Source organism: Bufo bufo, chromosome 10 (assembly GCF_905171765.1).
Source record: "Bufo bufo chromosome 10, aBufBuf1.1, whole genome shotgun sequence".
Lineage (NCBI taxonomy): Eukaryota > Metazoa > Chordata > Amphibia > Anura > Bufonidae > Bufo > Bufo bufo.
Genome location: NC_053398.1, coordinates 4,918,603 through 4,943,819, shown reverse-complemented (window position 1 = coordinate 4,943,819; position 25,217 = coordinate 4,918,603). Strand labels below are relative to the sequence as shown.

General features: G+C 49.2%; 1 protein-coding gene across 1 annotated transcript in view; it reads right to left on the bottom strand.

Moving 5' to 3' along the window:
- The window catches only part of OTOG (otogelin), a 120,973-nt gene that overhangs the window by 91,915 nt on the left and 3,841 nt on the right, over nucleotides 1–25,217 (bottom strand). Inside the window, exons 3-7 of the mRNA XM_040410305.1 lie at nucleotides 21,088–21,136; nucleotides 8,763–12,384; nucleotides 8,414–8,707; nucleotides 5,120–5,170; nucleotides 3,525–3,617 (exon numbers count right to left, since the gene is read on the bottom strand). Of these exons, the coding sequence (XP_040266239.1) occupies nucleotides 3,525–3,617; nucleotides 5,120–5,170; nucleotides 8,414–8,707; nucleotides 8,763–12,384; nucleotides 21,088–21,136 (4,109 nt within the window). The remainder of the gene's footprint in view (nucleotides 1–3,524; nucleotides 3,618–5,119; nucleotides 5,171–8,413; nucleotides 8,708–8,762; nucleotides 12,385–21,087; nucleotides 21,137–25,217) is intronic.

Here is a 25,217-nt window from a genome sequence, read left to right as displayed (position 1 = left end):
CTGTCCTAGGAGGCCACCTCTGTTACACATCATCCCCGGCACTGTCCTAGGAGGCCACCTCTGTTATACATCATCCTCAGCACTGTCCTAGGAGGCCACCGCTGTTACATATCATCCCCGGCACTGTCCTAGGAGGCCACCTCTGTTACACATCATCCCCGGCACTGTCCTAGGAGGCCACCTCTGTTACACATCATCCTCAGCACTGTCCTAGGAGGCCACCTCTGTTACACATCATCCCCGACACTGTCCTAGGAGGCCACCTCTGTTACACATAATCCCCGGCACTGTCCTAGGAGGCCTCCTCTGTTACACATCATCCCCGACACTGTCCTAGGAGGCCGCCTCTGTTACACATCATCCCCGACACTGTCCTAGGAGGCCACCTCTGTTACACATCATCCCCGGCACTGTCCTAGGAGGCCACCTCTGTTACACATCATCCCCGACACTGTCCTAGGAGGCCACCTCTGTTACACATCATCTCCGGCACTGTCCTAGGAGGCCACCTCTGTTACACATCATCCTCAGCAGCACTGTCCTAGGAGGCCACCTCTGTTACACATCATCCCCGACACTGTCCTAGGAGGCCACCTCTGTTACACATCATCCCCGGCACTGTCCTAGGAGGCCTCCTCTGTTACACATCATCCCCGGCACTGTCCTAGGAGGCCACCTCTGTTACACAGCATCCCCGGCACTGTCCTAGGAGGCCACCTCTGTTATACATCATCCCCGGCACTGTCCTAGGAGGCCTCCTCTGTTACACATCATCCCCGGCACTGTCCTAGGAGGCCACCTCTGTTACATATCATCCCCGGCACTGTCCTAGGAGGCCTCCTCTGTTACACATCATCCTCAGCACTGTCCTAGGAGGCCACCTCTGTTACACAGCATCCCCGGCACTGTCCTAGGAGGCCACCTCTGTTATTCATCATCTCCGGCACTGTCCTAGGAGGCCACCTCTGCTATACATCATCCCCGGCACTGTCCTAGGAGGCCTCCTCTGTTACACATCATCCCCGGCACTGTCCTAGGAGGCCACCTCTGTTATTCATCATCTCCGGCACTGTCCTAGGAGGCCACCTCTGTTATACATCATCCCCGGCACTGTCCTAGGAGGCCTCCTCTGTTACACATCATCCCCGACACTGTCCTAGGAGGCCACCTCTGTTATTCATCATCTCCGGCACTGTCCTAGGAGGCCACCTGTGTTATACATCATCCCCGGCACTGTCCTAGGTGGCCTCCTCTGTTACACATCATCCCCGACACTGTCCTAGGAGGCCTCCTCTGTTACACATCATCCCTGGCACTGTCCTAGGAGGCCACCTATGTTATACATCATCTCCGGCACTGTCCTAGGAGGCCACCTGTGTTATACATCATCCCCGGCACTGTCCTAGGTGGCCTCCTCTGTTACACATCATCCCCAGCACTGTCCTAGGAGGCCACCTCTGTTACACATCATCCCCGGCACTGTCCTAGGAGGCCTCCTCAGTTACACATCATCGTCAGCACTGTCCTAGGAGGCCACCTCTGTTACATATTATCCCCGGCACTGTCCTAGGAGGCCACCTCTGTTACACATTATCCCCGGCACTGTCCTAGGAGGCCACCTCTGTTACACATCATCTCCGGCACTGTCCTAGGAGGCCACCTCTGTTACACATCATCCCCGGCACTGTCCTAGGAGGCCACCTCTGTTACACATCATCCCCGACACTGTCCTAGGAGGCCACCTCTGTTACACATCATCCCCGGCACTGTCCTAGGAGGCCACCTCTGTTACACATCATCCCCGGCACTGTCCTAGGAGGCCACCTCTGTTACACATCATCCTCAGCACTGTCCTAGGAGGCCACCTCTGTTACACATCATCCCCGTCACTGTCCTAGGAGGCCACCTCTGTTATACATCATCCCCGGCACTGTCCTAGGAGGCCTCCTCTGTTACACATCATCCCCGGCACTGTCCTAGGAGGCCACCTCTGTTACATATCATCCCCGGCACTGTCCTAGGAGGCCTCCTCTGTTACACATCATCCTCGGCACTGTCCTAGGAGGCCACCTCTGTTACACATCATCCTCAGCACTGTCCTAGGAGGCCTCCTCTGTTACACATCATCCCCGGCACTGTCCTAGGAGGCCACCTCTGTTACATATCATCCCCGGCACTGTCCTAGGAGGCCTCCTCTGTTACACATCATCCCCGGCACTGTCCTAGGAGGCCACCTCTGTTACATATCATCCCCGGCACTGTCCTAGGAGGCCTCCTCTGTTACACATCATCCCCGGCACTGTCCTAGGAGGCCACCGCTGTTACATATCATCCTCAGCACTGTCCTAGGAGGCCACCTCTGTTACACATCATCCCCGGCACTGTCCTAGGAGGCCACCTCTGTTACACATCATCCCCGGCACTGTCCTAGGAGGCCACCGCTGTTACATATCATCCTCAGCACTGTCCTAGGAGGCCACCACTGTTACACATCATCCCCGGCACTGTCCTAGGAGGCCACCTCTGTTACACATCATCCCCGGCACTGTCCTAGGAGGCCACCACTGTTACACATCATCCCCGGCACTGTCCTAGGAGGCCACCTCTGTTACACATCATCCCCGGCACTGTCCTAGGAGGCCACCTCTGTTACACATCATCCCCGGCACTGTCCTAGGAGGCCACCTCTGTTACATATCATCCCCGGCACTGTCCTAGGAGGCCACCTCTGTTATACATCATCCCCGGCACTGTCCTAGGAGGCCACCTCTGTTACACATCATCCCCGGCACTGTCCTAGGAGGCCACGTCTGTTACACATCATCTCCGGCACTGTCCTAGGAGGCCACCTCTGTTACACATCATCCCCGGCACTGTGCTAGGAGGCCACCTCTGTTACACATCATCCCCGACACTGTCCTAGGAGGCCACCTCTGTTACACATCATCCCCGACACTGTCCTAGGAGGCCACCTCTGTTACACATCATCCCCGGCACTGTCCTAGGAGGCCACCTCTGTTACACATCATCCCCGGCACTGTCCTAGGAGGCCACCTCTGTTACACATCATCCCCGGCACTGTCCTAGGAGGCCACCGCTGTTACATATCATCCTCAGCACTGTCCTAGGAGGCCTCCTCTGTTACACATCATCCCCAGAAAACAATACAGATAATACAGGCCACAAAGGAAGGGGGGTGGGGGGGAGGGGGCGATTATGAACCTCACTATCACTGGTGACACGGAATACAGATCGGCGCTGATTTCACCAGAATCCATCCCCCGCAGCTACAATCACCAGAAGCACATGGATGAAACCACTACCTGGCACTTTCCGGCCCCGCTCACCAGCCGTTTTCACTTTTACTTTGGGGGGGTTTTCTTTCTCTTTTTTTCTATTTCACAATTAATATTGTGAAGATTAATAAAATGTGAGCTTTATATAGTATTGTGAATGTGGGGTAATATGTTCCTTCCGCTCTTTAGTTTCAGTGACCAGGACCATACGTCACACATGACAATCACCTATCTGACATCTGGATCCCGATGCGTTGTACCGGCTGCAGTCACAGAACTTCTTCTGCCAACATTCTCCTCCATTGAAGCAGGGAAGAACATCTGAGAAATAACCAGAGGTGTTATCAGGACCACGAATGTGATCGGGGTCTACATGTGCCGGCCCGGGCCCTGTTCACATCTGCACTCAGAGCCTCCATCACTTTTCATTCAGCAATATATCATACTTGTCAGAATGACGGAAACTTCTACGGAACAATCCACACTGCCCTATAAGTCATTCCCTTTTTGTATCCGCCAAGACATCAGGGAGCGTATCGCCAGACAGCTGGCCCCTGGGAGCACATCGTCAGACAGCCGGCCCCTGGGAGCATATCGTCAGACAGCCGGCCCCTGGGAGCATATTGTCAGACAGCCGGCCCCTGGGAGCATATCGTCAGACAGCCGGCCCCTGGGAGCATATTGTCAGACAGCCGGCCCCTGGGAGCATATCGTCAGACAGCCGGCCCCTGGGAGCATATTGTCAGACAGCTGGCCCCTGGGAGCACATCGTCTGACGGTTGGCCCCTGGGAGCATATCGTCAGATGGCTGGCCCCTGGGAGCATATCGTCAGACAGATGGCCCCTGGGAGCACATCGTCTGACGGTTGGCCCCTGGGAGCATATCGTCAGATGGCCGGCCCCTGCGAGCGTATCGTCAGACAGCGGGCCCCTGGGAGCACATCGTCAGAAGGCTGGCCCCTGGTAGAATATCGTCAGATGGCCGGGCCCTGGGAGCACATCGTCAGAAGCCTGGCCCCTGGTAGAATATCGTCAGATGGCCGGCCCCTGGGAGCACATCGTCTGACGGTTGGCCCCTGGGAGCACATCATCTGACGGTTGGCCCCTGGGAGCACATCATCTGACGGTTGGCCCCCAGGTGGGCAGTACATCCTCAGGTACCCGGCTTTTAATGCCAGTAATTAATGGTATTACCCTAGGGAGCCCCTAAAATATAATACTGTCCCAACAAACCCCCGTCTACAACCCTACAGGAGGGGGTCTTCGATTATAAAATGGGGCGGCTGGAATCATGGTCAGAGGCCTCCATAGTAGGTAGAATGCTATACACGCGTGGTCTGGGGGGCTGCCGTGTCACACAGAAGACTCGGGTCACGTGGTCTCTTACAGTCTCCAGGAAACCACAGAGCTGAGCATGGACGCTCACATTGAGACTGCCCAGGTCCTCTCACTGTTCTGCAGACACCTGGACTACATGTCCGAGGCTGCAATGCTCTGCAGGTGGAGGCACATCTTACATCTGGGCCTCTGAAGCCTCATCTCCTCTTATTTGCAGGTCACTGGTTTGAACTTTAGAAAATGAATTAACTCATTAATGGCTGATATAAATTTTTGGGGAAACGTCTTATGGGTGTCAGTGTGAATGCAGCGGAGGGAATCTCGTCCACGCTGCACCGCCATGAGGCGACCTGCTGGACAACTGTCATGGGGTGCACACAGTGTGGCACTGAGCATGGTCACCCCCTCCCGGCAGGTCGTATCGGCCCCCTCCCCCTGTTACCGCGCTTTTCATGTGTGTTTATTTGCTTCTTACCGCACTTTACTTTGGGAAGTCTCCTCTCCACTGACTGCCGCCCGCTGCGCGTTCTGCTTTCCTAAAGAAAAAAACGGACAATGGAAAATTAGGCCAACACGCGTGTCTCCTACATGTAATGTGTCCCCCCCACCAGCCATACTGGCAGCCATGTAAAGCCCACACCCCAAACACTGGGGACCAAGTGACCCCCTTACCCATAAGTCACAACATGAGTACAGAGGTGTGTAAGGGGGGAAACTGATAATAGGGGGCCTGTGGAAGTTACTGGGGGGCCTGTGGATGTTACTGGGGGGGCCTGTGGGTGTTACTGAGGAGCCTGTGGATGTTACTGGGAGGCCTGTGGATGTTACTGGGGGGCCTGTGGATATTACTGGGGGGGCCTGTGAATGTTAGTGGGGGGCCTGTGGATGTAACTGGGGGGGCCTGTGGATGTTACTGGGGGGCCTGTGGATGTTACTGAGGAGCCTGTGGGTGTTACTGAGGAGCCTGTGGATGTTACTGAGGAGCCTGTGGATGTTACTGGGAGGCCTGTGGATGTTACTGAGGAGCCTGTGGGTGTTACTGAGGAGCCTGTGGATGTTACTGGGAGGCCTGTGGATGTTACTGAGGAGCCTGTGGGTGTTACTGAGGAGCCTGTGGGTGTTACTGAGGAGCCTGTGGATGTTACTGGGAGGCCTGTGGATGTTACTGGGGGGCCTGTGGATGTTACTGGGGGGGCCTGTGGATATTACTGGGGGGGCCTGTGAATGTTCGTGGGGGGCCTGTGGATGTTACTGGGAGGCCTGTGGATGTTACTGTGAGGCCTGTGGATGTTACTGGGGGCCTGTGGATGTTACTGGGGGCCTGTGGATGTTACTGGGGGCCTGTGGATGTTACTGCGGGGCCTGTGGATGTTACTGGGGGCCTGTGGATGTTACTGGGAGGCCTGTGGATGTTACTGGGAGGCCTGTGGATGTTACTGGGGAGCCTGTGGATGTTACTGGGGTCCTTCAGCTGTGAGTGTCACTGGGGGGCTTGTGATGTTACTGGATGGCTTGCAACTGTGGATGCTATTGGGGGGCCTGTGGCTGTAGATGTCACTGCGGGGGCCTGTAGCCATTACTGGGGTCCTTTAGCTGTGGCTGTAGATATTACTGGGGGTCATTTAGCTGTGGGTGTTACTGGGCGGCCTGTAGCCATAATCGGGGGTCCTTTAGGTGTGGCTGTAGATATTACTGGGGGTTCTTTAGCTCTGGGTGTTACTGGGGGGCCTATGGATGTTACTGGAAGGCTTGCAACTGTGGATGCTATTGGGGGGCCTGTGGATGTCTCAGGGAGGCCTGAGGCTGTGGATGTTACTGGGGGACCTTTAGCCATTACTGGGGGTCCTTTAGGTGTGGCTGTAGATATTACTGGGGGTTCTTTAGCTCTGGGTGTTACTGGGGGGGGGGGGGGGGGGGGCATGTAGCCATTACTGGGGATTCTTTAGCTGTCAATGTAGATATTACAGGGTTTTTTTTAGCTGGGGGTGTTACTGGGGGGGGGGGGGGGCTGTTTTGGCGGGTCCTTTAGCTGTGGCTGTAGATATTACTGGGGGTTCTTCAGCTGGCAGTGTTACTGGGGGGCCTGTAGCCATAACTGGAGGTCCTCTAGCTGTGGCTGTAGCTGGTGGTCCTGCAGCTGATGTTACAGGGGGCTCTGTGGCTTTCACTCCTAATCCTTCAGGATTATTTTATTGTCTTCAGTCAGTGGACATTGACCCTGTGTGCTGAGGTCGATGTGATGATGGGGGTCTAGTAACCGGTAAGGTTGGCCTTCTCAAAAGGCCAAAAGTCCCCCTATTCTGCTTCTGAAGAGATGAGAGAGCTGCACTGGTGTCTTGTAAAATGTTATTTCTTGGTAAAAAACCATTAAGGTATAAAATAAGATAGTTACGCATTTCAGCAGCGTACCGGACATACAACCACTATTCTGTAGGGCGTCTCCAGGGTCTCAGTGCCCTCAGTCACTGGATCATTCTCTTCTCAGGGTGAAACGAGAGAAGCCTCCAGGAAGTGTTTCCCGGCATCGCTCCTGTGTAATCGCTGGATCAGGGACAAATTAGTCCTGGAGCTCGTCCAATGTTATAAACTTGTTCTGCCATTTGAAGATCAGAGGAAACATTCCGACCTGACGCTGATATCAATGCGAGTGACTCCGAGATGCGGGGCACAGGGCGACAGAACTACAGCTCTGAGGCAGGGAAGCAGCGGCTCCTGATGTCCAGGCAAGCCGGACTGGGCATTGTAAAGTGAAGCCCCCAGAGAACAGAATGTAGAAGAGGGTAAGGAGGTCTCCACAGCACCCGACACCCCACCAACAAACCGAGACCCTCAAATAGGGGCAGGGATGCCGGTAAGTGAACCCAACACCGTCAGGGAAGGAAAGCACCGACACCAAGGACACAAACCCACAGAGGTCCTGATCAGAGCAAAGGGACAAAGGAGCAGAGACACAAGCCCCACAGTCACGGCATCTGTCCACAGGTCAGTGGTGAATGGGAAAAGCCCTGATGATGCCCAGACAAGTCCTCATGAGGTCACATATGAGACGTCCTCGGTCTACAGGACAAGAGACTTGAGGATTTTGGTTTCAAGTAAGCAGCAGTGCTCAGTGCCAGGCAGCAGCAAAAGCAAATACAATTTTAAGGTGTATAAAAAGATCGAAATACCTGTGATCCCAACATAATATTACCCCTATAAATCCTCCGCAAGGACACATCTGCTGTGGGGTTCAGTATTGGGCCCCAAATCCTATAAAATACACAGAAGAGGTGGAGCTGATGCGATGCGCCCTTGTTTAATAAGCTCTTACCCTGTGTGAGTATATTAAACATGGCGCTCTGCAGGAAGTTGCTGGAGGTGCTCCGGGGGAAGTGCACTGTGGGAGGCACTCTGGGGGAAGTGCACTGTGGGAGGCACTCTGGGGGAAGTGCACTGTGGGAGGCACTCAGGGGATAGTGCACTGTGGGAGGCACTCTGGGGGAAGTGCACTGTGGGAGGCACTCTGGGGGAAGTGCACTGTGGGAGGCACTCTGGGGGAAGTGCACTGTGGGAGGCACTCTGGGGGAAGTGCACTGTGGGAGGCACTCTGGGGGGCACTCTGGGGGAAGTGCACTGTGGGAGGCACTCTGGGGGAAGTGCACTGTGGGAGGCACTCTGGGGGAAGTGCACTGTGGGAGGCACTCTGGGGGAAGTGCGTTGAAGGAGGAACTATCCTGGAGGATCTCAGTGGGAAGTGATCTGAAGGAGGCACTTTCCTGGAAGCTCTCTGTGGGAGATACTCTGCAGCAGGCGCTTTCCTGGAAGCTCTCTGTGGGAGATACTCTGCAGCAGGCGCTTTCCTGGAGGCTCTCTAGGGGAGGTGCTCTGGGGGAAGGCGCTTTCCAGGAAGCTCTCTGTGGCAGGTGATCTGGAGGAGGTGTTTTCCTGGACTCTCTGTGGGAAGTGCTCTGGGGTGAGGCACTTTCCTGGAGGCTCTCTGTAGGAGACGCTCTGGGGGAGGCACTTTCCTGCAATCTCTCTGTAGGAGACGCTCTGGGGAGGCACTTTCCTAAAGGCTCTCTGTAGGAGACGCTCTGGGGGAGGCACTTTCCTAAAGGCTCTCTGTAGGAGACGCTCTGGGGGAGGCACTTTCCTGGAGGCTCTCTGTAGGAGACGCTCTGGGGGAGGCGCTTTCCTGGAGGCTCTCTGTAGGAGACGCTCTGGGGAGGCACTTTCCTGGAGTTTCTTTGTAGGAGACGCTCTGGGGGAGGCACTTTCCTGCAATCTCTCTGTAGGAGACGCTCTGGGGAGGCACTTTCCTGAAGGCTCTCTGTAGGAGACGCTCTGGGGGAGGCACTTTCCTGGAGGCTCTCTGTAGGAGACGCTCTGGGGGAGGCGCTTTCCTGAAGGCTCTCTGTGGGAGGCGCTCTGGGGAGGCGTTTTCCTGGAGGATCTCTGTAGGAGACGCTATGGGGAGGCACTTTCCTGGAGTCTCTCTGTGGGACGTGCTCTGAGGAGGCGCTTTCCTGGAGGCTCTCTGTAGGAGACGCTCTGGGGGAGGCACTTTCCTGGAGGCTCTCTGTGGGAGACGCTCTGGGGGAGGCGCTTTCCTGGAGGCTCTCTGTAGGAGGCGCTCTGGGGGAGGCGCTTTCCTGGAGGCTCTCTGTAGGAGACGCTCTGGGGGAGTCGCTTTCCTGGAGGCTTTCTGTAGGAGACGCTCTGGGGGAGGCGCTTTCCTGGAGGCTCTCTGTAGGAGACGCTCTGGGGGAGGCGCTTTCCTGGAGGCTCTCTGTAGGAGGCGCTCTGGGGGAGGCGCTTTCCTGGAGGCTCTCTGTAGGAGACGCTCTGGGGGAGGCACTTTCCTGGAGGCTCTCTGTAGGAGACGCTCTGGGGGAGGCACTTTCCTGGAGGCTCTCTGTAGGAGACGCTCTGGGGGAGGCGCTTTCCTGGAGGCTCTCTGTAGGAGACGCTCTGGGGAGGCACTTTCCTGGAGGCTCTCTGTAGGAGACACTCTGGGGGAGGCACTTTCCTGGAGGCTCTCTGTAGGAGACGCTCTGGGGGAGGCACTTTCCTGGAGGCTCTCTGTAGGAGACGCTCTGGGGGGAGGCACTTTCCTGGAGGCTCTCTGTAGGAGACGCTCTGGGGGAGGCGCTTTCCTGGAGGATCTCTGTAGGAGACGCTCTGGGGGAGGCGCTTTCCTGGAGGCTCCCTGTAGGAGACGCTCTGGGGAGGCACTTTCCTGGAGGCTCTCTGTAGGAGACGCTCTGGGGAGGCACTTTCCTGGAGGCTCTCTGTAGGAGACGCTCTGGGGGAGGCGCTTTCCTGGAGGCTCTCTGTAGGAGACGCTCTGGGGGAGGCGCTTTCCTGGAGGCTCTCTGTAGGAGACGCTCTGGGGGAGGCGCTTTCCTGGAGGCTCTCTGTAGGAGACGCTCTGGGGGAGGCGCTTTCCTGGAGGCTCTCTGTAGGAGACGCTCTGGGGGAGGCGCTTTCCTGGAGGCTCTCTGTAGGAGACGCTCTGGGGGAGGCGCTTTCCTGGAGGCTCTCTGTAGGAGACGCTCTGGGGGAGGCGCTTTCCTGGAGGCTCTCTGTAGGAGACGCTCTGGGGGAGGCGCTTTCCTGGAGGCTCTCTGTAGGAGACGCTCTGGGGGAGGCGCTTTCCTGGAGGCTCTCTGTAGGAGACGCTCTGGGGGAGGCGCTTTCCTGGAGGCTCTCTGTAGGAGACGCTCTGGGGGTGGCGCTTTCCTGGAGGCTCTCTGTAGGAGACGCTCTGGGGGAGGCGCTTTCCTGGAGGCTCTCTGTAGGAGACGCTCTGGGGGAGGCGCTTTCCTGGAGGCTCTCTGTAGGAGACGCTCTGGGGGAGGCGCTTTCCTGGAGTCTCTCTGTGGGACGTGCTCTGAGGAGGCGCTTTCCTGGAGGCTCTCTGTAGGAGACGCTCTGGGGAGGCACTTTCCTGGAGGCTCTCTGTAGGAGACGCTCTGGGGAGGCACTTTCCTGGAGGCTCTCTGTAGGAGACGCTCTGGGGGAGGCGCTTTCCTGGAGGCTCTCTGTGGGAGACGCTCTGGGGGAGGCGCTTTCCTGGAGGCTCTCTGTAGGAGACGCTCTGGGGGAGGCGCTTTCCTGGAGGCTCTCTGTAGGAGACGCTCTGGGGGAGGCGCTTTCCTGGAGGCTCTCTGTAGGAGACGCTCTGGGGGAGGCGCTTTCCTGGAGGCTCTCTGTAGGAGACGCTCTGGGGGAGGCGCTTTCCTGGAGGCTCTCTGTAGGAGACGCTTTGGGGGAGGCGCTTTCCTGGAGGCTCTCTGTAGGAGACGCTCTGGGGGAGGCGCTTTCCTGGAGGCTCTCTGTAGGAGACGCTCTGGGGGAGGCGCTTTCCTGGAGGCTCTCTGTAGGAGACGCTCTGGGGGAGGCGCTTTCCTGGAGTCTCTCTGTGGGACACGCTCTGGGGGAGGCGCTTTCCTGGAGTCTCTCTGTGGGACGTGCTCTGAGGAGGCGCTTTCCTGGAGGCTCTCTGTAGGAGACGCTCTGGGGAGGCACTTTCCTGGAGGCTCTCTGTAGGAGACGCTCTGGGGAGGCACTTTCCTGGAGGCTCTCTGTAGGAGACGCTCTGGGGGAGGCGCTTTCCTGGAGGCTCTCTGTAGGAGACGCTCTGGGGGAGGCGCTTTCCTGGAGGCTCTCTGTAGGAGACGCTCTGGGGGAGGCGCTTTCCTGGAGGCTCTCTGTAGGAGACGCTCTGGGGGAGGCGCTTTCCTGGAGGCTCTCTGTAGGAGACGCTCTGGGGGAGGCGCTTTCCTGGAGGCTCTCTGTAGGAGACGCTCTGGGGGAGGCGCTTTCCTGGAGGCTCTCTGTAGGAGACGCTCTGGGGGAGGCGCTTTCCTGGAGGCTCTCTGTAGGAGACGCTCTGGGGGAGGCGCTTTCCTGGAGGCTCTCTGTAGGAGACGCTCTGGGGGAGGCGCTTTCCTGGAGGCTCTCTGTAGGAGACGCTCTGGGGGAGGCGCTTTCCTGGAGGCTCTCTGTAGGAGACGCTCTGGGGGAGGCGCTTTCCTGGAGGCTCTCTGTAGGAGACGCTCTGGGGGAGGCGCTTTCCTGGAGGCTCTCTGTAGGAGACGCTCTGGGGGAGGCGCTTTCCTGGAGGCTCTCTGTAGGAGACGCTCTGGGGGAGGCGCTTTCCTGGAGGCTCTCTGTAGGAGACGCTCTGGGGGAGGCGCTTTCCTGGAGGCTCTCTGTAGGAGACGCTCTGGGGGAGGCGCTTTCCTGGAGGCTCTCTGTAGGAGACGCTCTGGGGAGGCGCTTTCCTGGAGGCTCTCTGTGGGAGGCGCTCTGGGGAGGCACTTTCCTGGAGGCTCTCTGTAGGTGGCGCTTTCCTGGAGGCTCTCTGTAGGAGACGCTCTGGGGGAGGCGCTTTTCTGGAGGCTCTCTGTAGGAGACGCTCTGGGGGAGGCGCTTTCCTGGAGGCTCTCTGTAGGAGACGCTCTGGGGGAGGCGCTTTCCTGGAGGCTCTCTGTAGGAGACGCTCTGGGGGAGGCGCTTTCCTGGAGGCTCTCTGTGGGAGGCGCTCTGCTTTTATATGTAGTTGGTGGATTGCAGCGCAGGCAAGCAGAAAACAGTATAGGGAGCAGATGCGAGATACAGGGAGCCACGTAGCATGGCCCTCAAGCTGGGGAGCTTGGAGATGAGATCTATCCTCCGTTCTATTATAAGGGTCGGGCGGCCTATGATTGGACTTCAGTGTCCTCCTTCCAGTATACTGGAATTCTGAATTATCAGGCAGGTCAAGCTGAAGCAGAAGAATTTGGTCGGTTTGTACTGAACCAGCACTTAGATCAGTCTTAGAGGCGCAATATGTAATATACATAATATACAATATGTAGATTCCGGGGTCAGTCACACTGATGCCAGCTTTCTGTACTCTTGTTATTTCTTGGAAAGGTGGTCGGCGGAGGGCAGCAAGTTGGCACTAGGCCACACTTTACTTGAAACAGGAGCTTCTTCTTTGTGACAATGAAAACTGATCCAAAAATACAGAAGGTGAGAACAATCCAGTGCGCAGTCCCCGGGGAGCGGCGCCTCCAAATAACACTGCTTCAGGCAAAATACAGATCAATGGCTATGAAAACACAGCAGCCACCGGGCAATCGTCAGCGCTTCTCCGGCGATACACAATGGGACATGAGGCACCGGAGAACTGGCCCAGAGGCAGCGGAGAGGTGGGCAACAGGGCAACTGAGAACTGGCCCAGGGGCAGAGGAGAGGTGGGCAACAGGGCAACTGAGAACTGGCCCAGAGGCAGCGGAGAGGTGGGCAACAGGGCAACTGAGAACTGGCACAGAGACAGAGGAGAGGTAGGCAACTGAGAACTGGCCCAGAGGCAGCGGAGAGCCGGGCATTGAACACCTGAGAACTGGCCCAGAGGCAGCGGAGAGGTGGGCAACAGGGCAACTGAGAACTGGCACAGAGACAGCGGAGAGCCGGGCATTGAACACCTGAGAACTGGCCCAGGGGCAGAGGAGAGGTGGGCAACAGGGCAACTGAGAACTGGCCCAGAGGCAGCGGATAGCCGGGCATTGAACACCTGAGAACTGCTCCAGAGGCAGCGGAGAGCCGGGCATGGGGGACATGAGAACTGGCCCAGAGGAAGAAGAGAGCCGGGCACGGGATATGGGGCACTGAGAACTGGCCCAGAGGAAGAAGAGAGCCGGGCACGGAATATGGGGCACTGAGAACTGGCCCAGAAGGAGCAGAAAGCCAGACATGTTGCACTTGACAACTGGCCCAGAGGCAGCAAAGAGCCTGGCATGGGAAATGGGGGACAGAGAACTGACCCAGAGGAAGCAGCGAGCCGGGCATGGGGCACTAAGATTCGGTCCAAAGGCAGCAGAGAGCCAGGCAGCCTACGCCAGTGCGGAGACGTGTATGAGGCATCTGAGAATCGTGTGGAGGTCAGGAATTGAAGAGAAGGGGTGCAACAGAGAGCTGTAAAGGAGACAGGTGAGGATTGGTAGACGGTGCTGGACTAAGGTCTTTGGAACGACCCTGTAAATATCATGATGATGGTGATGATGATGATGATGGTGATGGTATGGAAGAGCTCAGTTCAGAATAGACACTGTGGATAATGTGCAATGAATGTGATCATTACAGTAGGAGCTTGTGCCATGGAAAATGGTAATAAAGTCCCAATCCTCACCCAGCTGGGTCATGTCCACCTAGAGGTGCATCTAACCTAGCTTTGGTTTCTATATATTTGAGGCTACAAAAGCAAACCCCAAATTTCTAAACATGAACCAGCAAGTAAAAAGCAATTATCACCAGGGAATGGGCTTAAGGATAGACTGAACCTCAGCTGCACCCCAACAACTGCACCTAGGCCTCTGCACCACAACATCTGCACCGCAACATCTGCAATCCACCATCTGCACTGCAACATCTGCACCACAACATCTGCAATCTACCATATTCACTGCAACATCTGCACTGCAACATCTGCACCACAACATCTGCAATCTACCATCTGCACCACAACATCTGCACCACAACATCTGCAATCCACCATATTCACTGCAACATCTGCAATCCACCATCTGCACCGCAACATCTGCTCCACAACATCTGCAATCCACCATCTTCACCGCAACATCTGCACCTCAGACTTTGCATCCCAGCCCCTGCACCGCAACATCTGCACCGCAACATCTGCTCCCAAGCCTATGCAAACTGGGAGCAGGTCAGATAGACTTGAGGGGCCACATAAAACAATTTCAAAGGTGTCAGGTAGAGAGGTTGGGGTCCTGGCCGGTAATGTGGGGTACAAGTCAACTATACTCTTCATATATATCCACAGTTTTCGTTTTGGCCCAAAATGGTCTTATAAGTAACACTAAAAACAGAAGTGTCACTGCAGGAAGAGAATGCACCATAGTCAGCTCAGTGGGCTCACCAGGGAGAGCCAATACAGGTACCGTATATATGTAATTATATTATATACAGGTGTAATATACTGGAGATGTGACAGGTGTATTATATGTGATGTAGATATATACAGGTGTAATATACAGGTAATGTGACAGGTGTATTATATGTGATATAGATATATACAGGTGTAATATACAGGAGATGTGACAGGTGTATTATATGTGATGTAATTATATACAGGTGTAATATATAGGAGATGTGACAGGTGTATTATATGTGATATAGATATATACAGGTGTAATATACAGGAGATGTGACAGGTGTAATATATGTGATATAGATATATACAGGTGTAATATACAGGAGATGTAGATATATACAGGTGTAATATATGTGATGTAGATATATACAGGTGTAATATACAGGAGATGTGACAGGTGTATTATATGTGATGTAATTATATCAGGAGATGTGACAGGTGTATTATATGTGATGTAGATCTATACAGGTGTAATATACAGGAGATGTGACAGGTGTATTATATGTGATATAGATATATACAGGTGTAATATACAGGAGATGTGACAGGTGTAATATATGTGATATAGATATATACAGGTGTAATATACAGGAGATGTAGATATATACAGGTGTAATATATGTGATGTAGATATATACAGGTGTAATATACAGGTAATGTGACAGGTGTATTATATGTGATATAGATATATACAGGTGTAATATACAGGAGATGTGACAGGTGTATTATATGTGATGTAATTATATCAGGAGATGTGACAGGTGTAATATAGGTGATGTAGATATATATACAGGTGTAATATACAGGAGATGTGACAGGTGTATTATATGTGATGCAATTATATACAGGTGTAATATACAGGAGATGTGACAGGTGTAATATATGTGATGTAATTATATACAGGTGTAATATACAGGAGATGTGACAGGTGTATTATATGTGATGTAATTATATACAGGTGTAATATACTGAAGATGTGACAGGTGTATTATATGTGATGTAATTATATACAGGAGATGTGACAGGTGTATTATATGTGATGTAGATATATACAGGTGTAATATACAGGAGATGTGACAGGTGTATTATATGTGATATAGATATATACAGGTGTAATATACAGGAGATGTGACAGGTGTAATATATGTGATGTAGATATATACAGGTGTAATATACAGGTAATGTGACAGATGTATTATATGTGATGTAGATATATACAGGTGTAATATATGTGATGTAGATATATACAGGTGTAATATATGTGATGTAGATATATACAGGTGTAATATACAGGAGATGTGACAGGTGTATTATATGTGATGTCATTATATACAGGTGTAATATACAGGAGATGTGACAGGTGTATTATATGTGATGTAATTATATACAGGTGTAATATACAGGAGATGTGACAGGTGTAATATATGTGATGTAGATATATACAGGTGTAATATACAGGAGATGTGACAGGTGTATTATATGTGATGTAGATATATACAGGTGTAATATACAGGAGATGTGACAGGTGTAATATATGTAATGCAATTATATACAGGTGTAATATATGTGATGTAGATATATACAGGTGTAATATACAGGTGATGTGACAGGTGTAATATATGTGATGTAGATATATACAGGTGTAATATATGTGATGTAGATATATACAGGTGTAATATACAGGTGATGTGACAGGTGTATTATATGTGATGTAGAGATATACAGGTGTAATATACAGGTGATGTGACAGGTGTAATATATGTGATGTAGATATATACAGGTGTAATATATGTGATGTAGATATATACAGGTGTAATATACAGGTGATGTGACAGGTGTAATATATGTGATGTAGATATATACAGGTGTAATATATGTGATGTAGATATATACAGGTGTAATATACAGGAGATGTGACAGGTGTATTATATGTGATGTAATTATATACAGGTGTAATACACAGGTAATGAGACTGCAGGAGCAGTGCCGCACACGGCTCACTGGGCACACCGGGGGGCGCCATCACATTGATCAGTTTCAGGGGGTGTGGAGAAGTTTTTCTTTTGTTTCCTGGATTCCACATGATAAAGGCGCTATGGCGTGTTCCCATCGCAGTCGCCCCCCCGCACGCCGATCCTGGGCCATGTAACTATGGCTTTGATCACACAGGGTGGACAGGTCATTTGTGCTCCTGCAACCTGATCCATCGGAATTCTACTCAGTCCTGCAGAAGAAAGCCGAACGCTGGGAACGCCGCTGAGACCGGAAGCTGCCCCCCAGCAGACGCCTCAAAAGTCAAATGCTGCCCATTAGAAAGACACAAAGGATACATCACAATACAAAGTAACAGACTGTGCCTCAACATGGCAGCACTCAATAGATATGTGGAGAAGGGGTGTTCGCCCCTGATACAAGGATAAGAACATCCGCCATCAGAAGGTTTTATCTTCCTATGGATCCATGGCACAAAAAGACGGGCTAAGAAGAAGGATGGAAGGCGCTTACCAACTGTCCGACCAGAAGAGAGGAGACCCCCCAAAACTAGGAGGCCATATCCGAAAACACAGAAGACCCCACAACATAAGAACCAGTTCCAATGAAACCAGCCGATCATTACATCACCTATATTACACCTGTCACATCTCCTGTATATTACACCTGTATATAATTACATCACATATAATACACCTGTCACATCTCCTGTATATTACACCTGTATATATCTACATCACCTATATCACACCTGTCACATCTCCTGTATATTACACCTGTATATAATTACATCACATATATTACACCTGTCACATCTCCTGTATATTACACCTGTATATAATTACATCACATATATTACACCTGTCACATCTCCTGTATATTACACCTGTATATATCTACATCACCTATATCACACCTGTCACATCTCCTGTATATTACACCTGTATATAATTACATCACATATAATACACCTGTCACATCTCCTGTATATAATTACATCACATATAATACACCTGTCACATCTCCTGTATATAATTACATCACATATAATACACCTGTCACATCCCCTGTATATTACACCTGTATATAATTACATCACATATATTACACCTGTCACATCTCCTGTATATTACACCTGTATATAATTACATCACATATAATACACCTGTCACATCCCCTGTATATTACACCTGTATATATCTACATCACCTATATTACACCTGTCACATCTCCTGTATATTACACCTGTATATATCTACATCACCTATATTACACCTGTCACATCTCCAGTATATTACACCTGTATATAATTACATCACATATAATACACCTGTCACATCTCCTGTATATTACACCTGTATATAATTACATCACATATATTACACCTGTCACATCTCCTGTATATTACACCTGTATATAATTACATCACATATAATACACCTGTCACATCCCCTGTATATAACACCTGTATATAATGACATCACTTATAATACACCTGTCAAATCTCCTGTATATTACACCTGTATATAATTACATCACATATATTACACCTGTCACATCTCCTGTATATTACACCTGTATATATCTACATCACCTATATTACACCTGTCACATCTCCTGTATATAACACCTGTATATAATGACATCACTTATAATACACCTGTCACATCTCCTGTATATTACACCTGTATATAATTACATCACCTATATTACACCTGTCACATCTCCTGTATATTACACCTGTATATAATTACATCACATATATTACACCTGTCACATCTCCTGTATATTACACCTGTATATATCTACATCACCTATATTACACCTGTCACATCTCCAGTAGATTACACCTGTATATATCTATATCACATATAATACACCTGTCACATCTCCTGTATATTACACCTGTATATAATTACATCACATATAATACACTTGTCACATCTCCTGTATATTACACCTGTATATAATTACATCACATATAATACACCTGTCACATCACCTGTATATTACACCTGTATATAGTTACATCACCTGTATATTACACCTGTCACATCTCCTGTATATTACACCTGTATATAATTGCATCACCTATATTACACCTGTCACATCTCCTGTATATTACACCTGTATATATCTACATCACATATATTACACCTATCACATCTCCTGTATATTACACCTGTATATAATTACATCACCTATATTACACCTGTCACATCTCCTGTATATTACACCTGTATATAATTACATCACATATAATACACCTGTCACATCTCCTGTATATTACACCTGTATATAATTACATCACATATAATACACCTGTCACATTACCTGTATATTACACCTGTATATAATTACATCACATATAATACACCTGTCACATCTCCTGTATATTACACTTGTATATATCTACATCACATATAATACACCTGTCACATCTCCTGTATATTACACCTGTATATATCTACATCACATATAATACACTTGTCACATCACCTGTATATTACACCTGTATATAATTACATCACATATAATACACCTGTCACATCACCTGTATATTACACCTGTATATAGTTACATCACATATAATACACCTGTCACATCTCCTGTATATTACACCTGTATATAATTACATCACATATAATACACCTGTCACATCTCCTGTATATTACACCTGTATATAATTACATCACATATAATACACCTGTCACATCACCTGTATATTACACCTGTATATAATTACATCACATATAATACACCTGTCACATCTCCTGTATATTACACCTGTATATAATTACATCACATATAATACATCTGTCACATCTCCTGTATATTACACCTGTATATAATGACATCACATATAATACACCTGTCACATCTCCTGTATATTACACCTGTATATATCTACATCACATATAATACATCTGTCACATTACCTGTATATTACACCTGTATATCTCTACATCACATATAATACACCTGTCACATCTCCTGTATATTACACCTGTATATATTTACATCACATATAATACACCTGTCACATCTCCTGTATATTACACCTGTATATATCTACATCACATATAATACATCTGTCACATTACCTGTATATTACACCTGTATATCTCTACATCACATATAATACACCTGTCACATCTCCTGTATATTACACCTGTATATCTCTACATCACATATAATACACCTGTCACATCTCCTGTATATTACACCTGTATATATTTACATCACATATAATACACCTGTCACATCTCCTGTATATTACACCTGTATATATCTACATCACATATAATACACCTGTCACATCTCCTGTATATTACACCTGTATATAATTACATCACATATAATACACCTGTCACATCTCCTGTATATAATTACATCACATATACTACACCTGTCACATCTCCTGTATATTACACCTGTATATATCTACATCACATATAATACACCTGTCACATCTCCTGTGTATTACACCTGTATATAATTACATCACCTATATTACACCTGTCACATCTCCTGTATATTACACCTGTATATAATTACATCACATATAATACACCTGTCACATCTCCTGTATATTACACCTGTATATAATTACATCACATATAATACACCTGTCACATCTCCTGTATATTACACCTGTATATAATTACATCACCTATATTACACCTGTCACATCTCCTGTATATTACACCTGTATATAATTACATCACATATAATACACCTGTCACATCTCCTGTATATTACACCTGTATATAATTACATCACATATAATACACCTGTCACATCTCCTGTATATTACACCTGTATATAATTACATCACCTATATTACACCTGTCACATCTCCTGTATATTACACCTGTATATAATTACATCACATATAATACACCTGTCACATCTCCTGTATATTACACCTGTATATATCTACATCACATATAATACACCTGTCACATCTCCTGTGTATTACACCTGTATATATCTACATCACATATAATACACCTGTCACATCACCTGTATATTACACCTGTATATAATGACATCACATATAATACACCTGTCACATCTCCTGTATATTACACCTGTATATATCTACATCACATATAATACATCTGTCACATTACCTGTATATTACACCTGTATATCTCTACATCACATATAATACACCTGTCACATCTCCTGTATATTACACCTGTATATATCTACATCACATATAATACACCTGTCACATCTCCTGTATATTACACCTGTATATAATGACATCACATATAATGTACCGATCACCCCATGGGTACACACCTGCACCACAGGGGATGGGTGGATTAGAATACGTGACATTAACCCCTGTGTGTCATATCTTTGGGGTTTTTCATAAGTTGCAGCTTGACGTCTTGACATCTGCCAGGACGTTTCGTGTGTCCTGTGGAGCAGCGCAATGCCATGGTCGGGCACCATGCTGTACCCAGGACACGGTGGCACGGTGCTAGTGCCATGTGTGCAGGGTGTGTGCACGCGCTTTCTTACCGTGTCTGCTTGGGACGTGGGATCCACTTTCGGAGGAACCATGCGGCTGCTGTGAAGAAGAGAACAAGGGTGAGTCTGTTCTGTCTCTGCTCATGCAGAACATTCTCTGCTGCACACAGGAAAGACCCCCATCCCCCATGTCGTCCTGTGAGTAGGGGGCTCTGTGCGACTGTTCCACAGTCCTATCGTCTTCCTGAAGTCTGGGCATAGCATTCATCCTCACCTGCCATTCACATGCACAGAGGTGCCCCCCCAACCTCAGACACGCCACAAGCCCGAGGGTAGTGGGGATCAGTGCAAGCGGGAGTGAATGGGGCGACCGCCTACACCCGCCCGCATCACCCCAATGTCAACACTGGAGCAACTACAGGTGAATATCACACACAGAGGACACGGCACAGGGGACATACAGGAGGACACGGCACAGGGGACACGGCACAGAGGACATACAGGAGGACACGGCACAGAGGACATACAGGAGGACACGGCACAGGGGACATACAGGAGGACACGGCACAGGGGACACGGCACAGAGGACATACAGGAGGACACGGCACAGAGGACATACAGGAGGACACGTCACAGAGGACATACAGGAGGACACGGCACATGAGACACGGCACAGAGGACATACAGGAGGACACGGCACAGAGGACATACAGGAGGACACCGCACAGGGGACACGGCACAGAGGACATACAGGAGGACACGGCACAGAGGACATACAGGAGGACACGGCACAGAGGACATACAGGAGGACACGGCACAGAGGACATACAGGAGGACACGGCACAGGGTTCACGGCACAGAGGACATACAGGAGGACACGGCACAGAGGACATACAGGAGGACACGGCACAGAGGACATACAGGAGGACACGGCACAGAGGACATACAGGAGGACACGGCACAGGGGACATACAAGAGGACACGGCACAGAGGACATACAGGAGGACACGGCACAGGGGACATACAGGAGGACACGGCACAGGGGACACGGCACAGAGGACATACAGGAAGACACTGCGCACTCACGAGAAGGCAGATAATATAGTAAAATCCGTTCATCTAGTTCAGACTATTATACTGTATGTTGATCCAGAGGAAGGCAAGACCCCCCATGAGGTAGAAGCCAATCTTTCTAATTTTAGTGGGAAAAAAAATCTTCCTGACTCCAATCAGAATAACTCCCTGGATCAACGACCCCTCTCTAGTAGCTATAGCCTGTAATATTATTACACTCCAGAAATACATCCAGGCCCCTCCTGAACTCTTATAGTGAAATCACCATCACCACTTCCTCAGGCAGAGAGTCCATAGTCCCACTGCTCTTACCGTAAAGAGTCCATAGTCCCACTGCTCTTACCGTAAAGAGTCCATAGTCTCACTGCTCTTACAGTAAAGAGTCCATAGTCTCACCGCTCTTACAGTATAGAGTCCATAGTCTCACTGCTCTTACAGTAAAGAGTCCATAGTCTCACTGCTCTTACAGTAAAGAGTCCATAGTCTCACTGCTCTTACAGTAAAGAGTCCATAGTCTCACCGCTCTTACAGTATAGAGTCCATAGTCTCACTGCTCTTACAGTAAAGAGTCCATAGTCTCACTGCTCTTACAGTACAGAGTCCATAGTCTCACTGCTCTTACAGTAGAGAGCCCAGTCTCACTGCTCTTAAAATAAAGAGTCCATAGTCTCACTACTCTTACAGTAAAGAGTCCATAGTCTCACTGCTCTTACAGTAAAGAGTCCATAGTCTCACTGCTCTTACAGTAAAGAGTCCATAGTCTCACCGCTCTTACAGTGAAGAGTCCATAGTCTCACTGCTCTTACAGTAAAGAGTCCATAGTCTCACTGCTCTTACAGTAAAGAGTCCATAGTCTCACTGCTCTTACAGTAAAGAGTCCATAGTCTCACTGCTCTTACAGTAAGGAGTCCATAGTCTCACTGCTCTTACAGTAAAGAGTCCATAGTCTCACTGCTCTTACAGTAAAGAGTCCATAGTCTCACTGCTCTTACAGTAAAGAGTCCATAGTCTCACTGCTCTTACAGAAAAGAGTCCATAGTCTCACTGCTCTTACAGTAAAGAGTCCATAGTCTCACTGCTCTTACAGTATAGAGTCCATAGTCTCACTGCTCTTACAGTAAAGAGTCCATAGTCTCACTGCTCTTACAGTATAGAGTCCATAGTCTCACTGCTCTTACAGTAAAGAGTCCATAGTCTCACTGCTCTTACAGTAAAGAGTCCATAGTCTCACTGCTCTTACAGTATAGAGTCCACAGTCTCACTGCTCTTACAGTAAAGAGTCCATAGTCTCACTGCTCTTACAGTAAAGAGTCCATAGTCTCACTGCTCTTACAGTACAGAGTCCATAGTCTCACTGCTCTTACAGTACAGAGTCCATAGTCTCACTGCTCTTACAGTAAAGAGTCCATAGTCTCACTGCTCTTACAGTAAAGAGTCCATAGTCTCACTGCTCTTACAGTATAGAGTCCACAGTCTCACTGCTCTTACAGTAAAGAGTCCATAGTCTCACTGCTCTTACAGTAAAGAGTCCATAGTCTCACTGCTCTTACAGTACAGAGTCCATAGTCTCACTGCTCTTACAGTACAGAGTCCATAGTCTCACTGCTCTTACAGTAAAGAGTCCATAGTCTCACTGCTCTTACAGTAAAGAGTCCATAGTCTCACTGATCTTACAGTAAAGAGTCCATAGTCTCACTGCTCTTACAGTAAAGAGTCCATAGTCTCACTGCTCTTACAGTAAAGAGTCCATAGTCTCACTGCTCTTACAGTAAAGAGTCCATAGTCTCACTGCTCTTACAGTAAAGAGTCCATAGTCTCACTGCTCTTACAGTAAAGAGTCCATAGTCTCACCGCTCTTACAGTAAAGAGTCCATAGTCTCACTGCTCTTACATTAAAGAGTCCATAGTCTCACTGCTCTTACAGTATAGAGTCCATAGTCTCACTGCTCTTACAGTACAGAGTCCATAGTCTCACTGCTCTTACAGTAAAGAGTCCATAGTCTCACTGCTCTTACAGTAAAGAGTCCATAGTCTCACTGATCTTACAGTAAAGAGTCCATAGTCTCACTGCTCTTACCGTAAAGAGTCCATAGTCTCACTGCTCTTACAGTAAAGAGTCCATAGTCTCACTGCTCTTACAGTAAAGAGTCCATAGTCTCACTGCTCTTACAGTAAAGAGTCCATAGTCTCACTGCTCTTACAGTAAAGAGTCCATAGTCTCACCGCTCTTACAGTAAAGAGTCCATAGTCTCACTGCTCTTACATTAAAGAGTCCATAGTCTCACTGCTCTTACAGTATAGAGTCCATAGTCTCACCGCTCTTACAGTAAAGAGTCCATAGTCTCACCGCTCTTACAGTAAAGAGCCCATAGTCTCACCGCTCTTACAGTAAAGAGTCCATAGTCTCACCGCTCTTACAGTAAAGAATCCATAGTCTCACCGCTCTTACAGTACAGAGTCCATAGTCTCACTGCTCTTACAGTAAAGGGTCCATAGTCTCACCGCTCTTACAGTAAAGGGTCCATAGTCTCACTGCTCTTACAGTAAAGAGTCCATAGTCTCACTGCTCTTACAGTAGAGTCCATAGTCTCACTGCTCTTACAGTAAAGAGTCCACAGTCTCACCGCTCTTACAGTAAAGAGTCCATAGTCTCACTGCTCTTACAGTAAAGAGTCCATAGTCTCACTGCTCTTACAGTAAAGAGTCCATAGTCTCACTGCTCTTACAGTAAAGAGCTCCATAGTCTCACTGATCTTACAGTAAAGAGTCCATAGTCTCACCGCTCTTACAGTAAAGAGTCCATAGTCTCACCGCTCTTACAGTAAAGAGTCCATAGTCTCACTGCTCTTACAGTAAAGAGTCCATAGTCTCACTGCTCTTACAGTAAAGAGTCCATGGTCTCACTGCTCTTACAGTAAAGAGCTCCATAGTCTCACTGATCTTACAGTAAAGAGTCCATAGTCTCACCGCTCTTACAGTAAATAGTCCATGGTCTCACTGCTCTTACAGTAAAGAGTCCATAGTCTCACTGCTCTTACAGTATAGAGTCCATAGTCTCACTGCTCTTACAGTATAGAGTCCATAGTCTCACTGCTCTTACAGTAAAG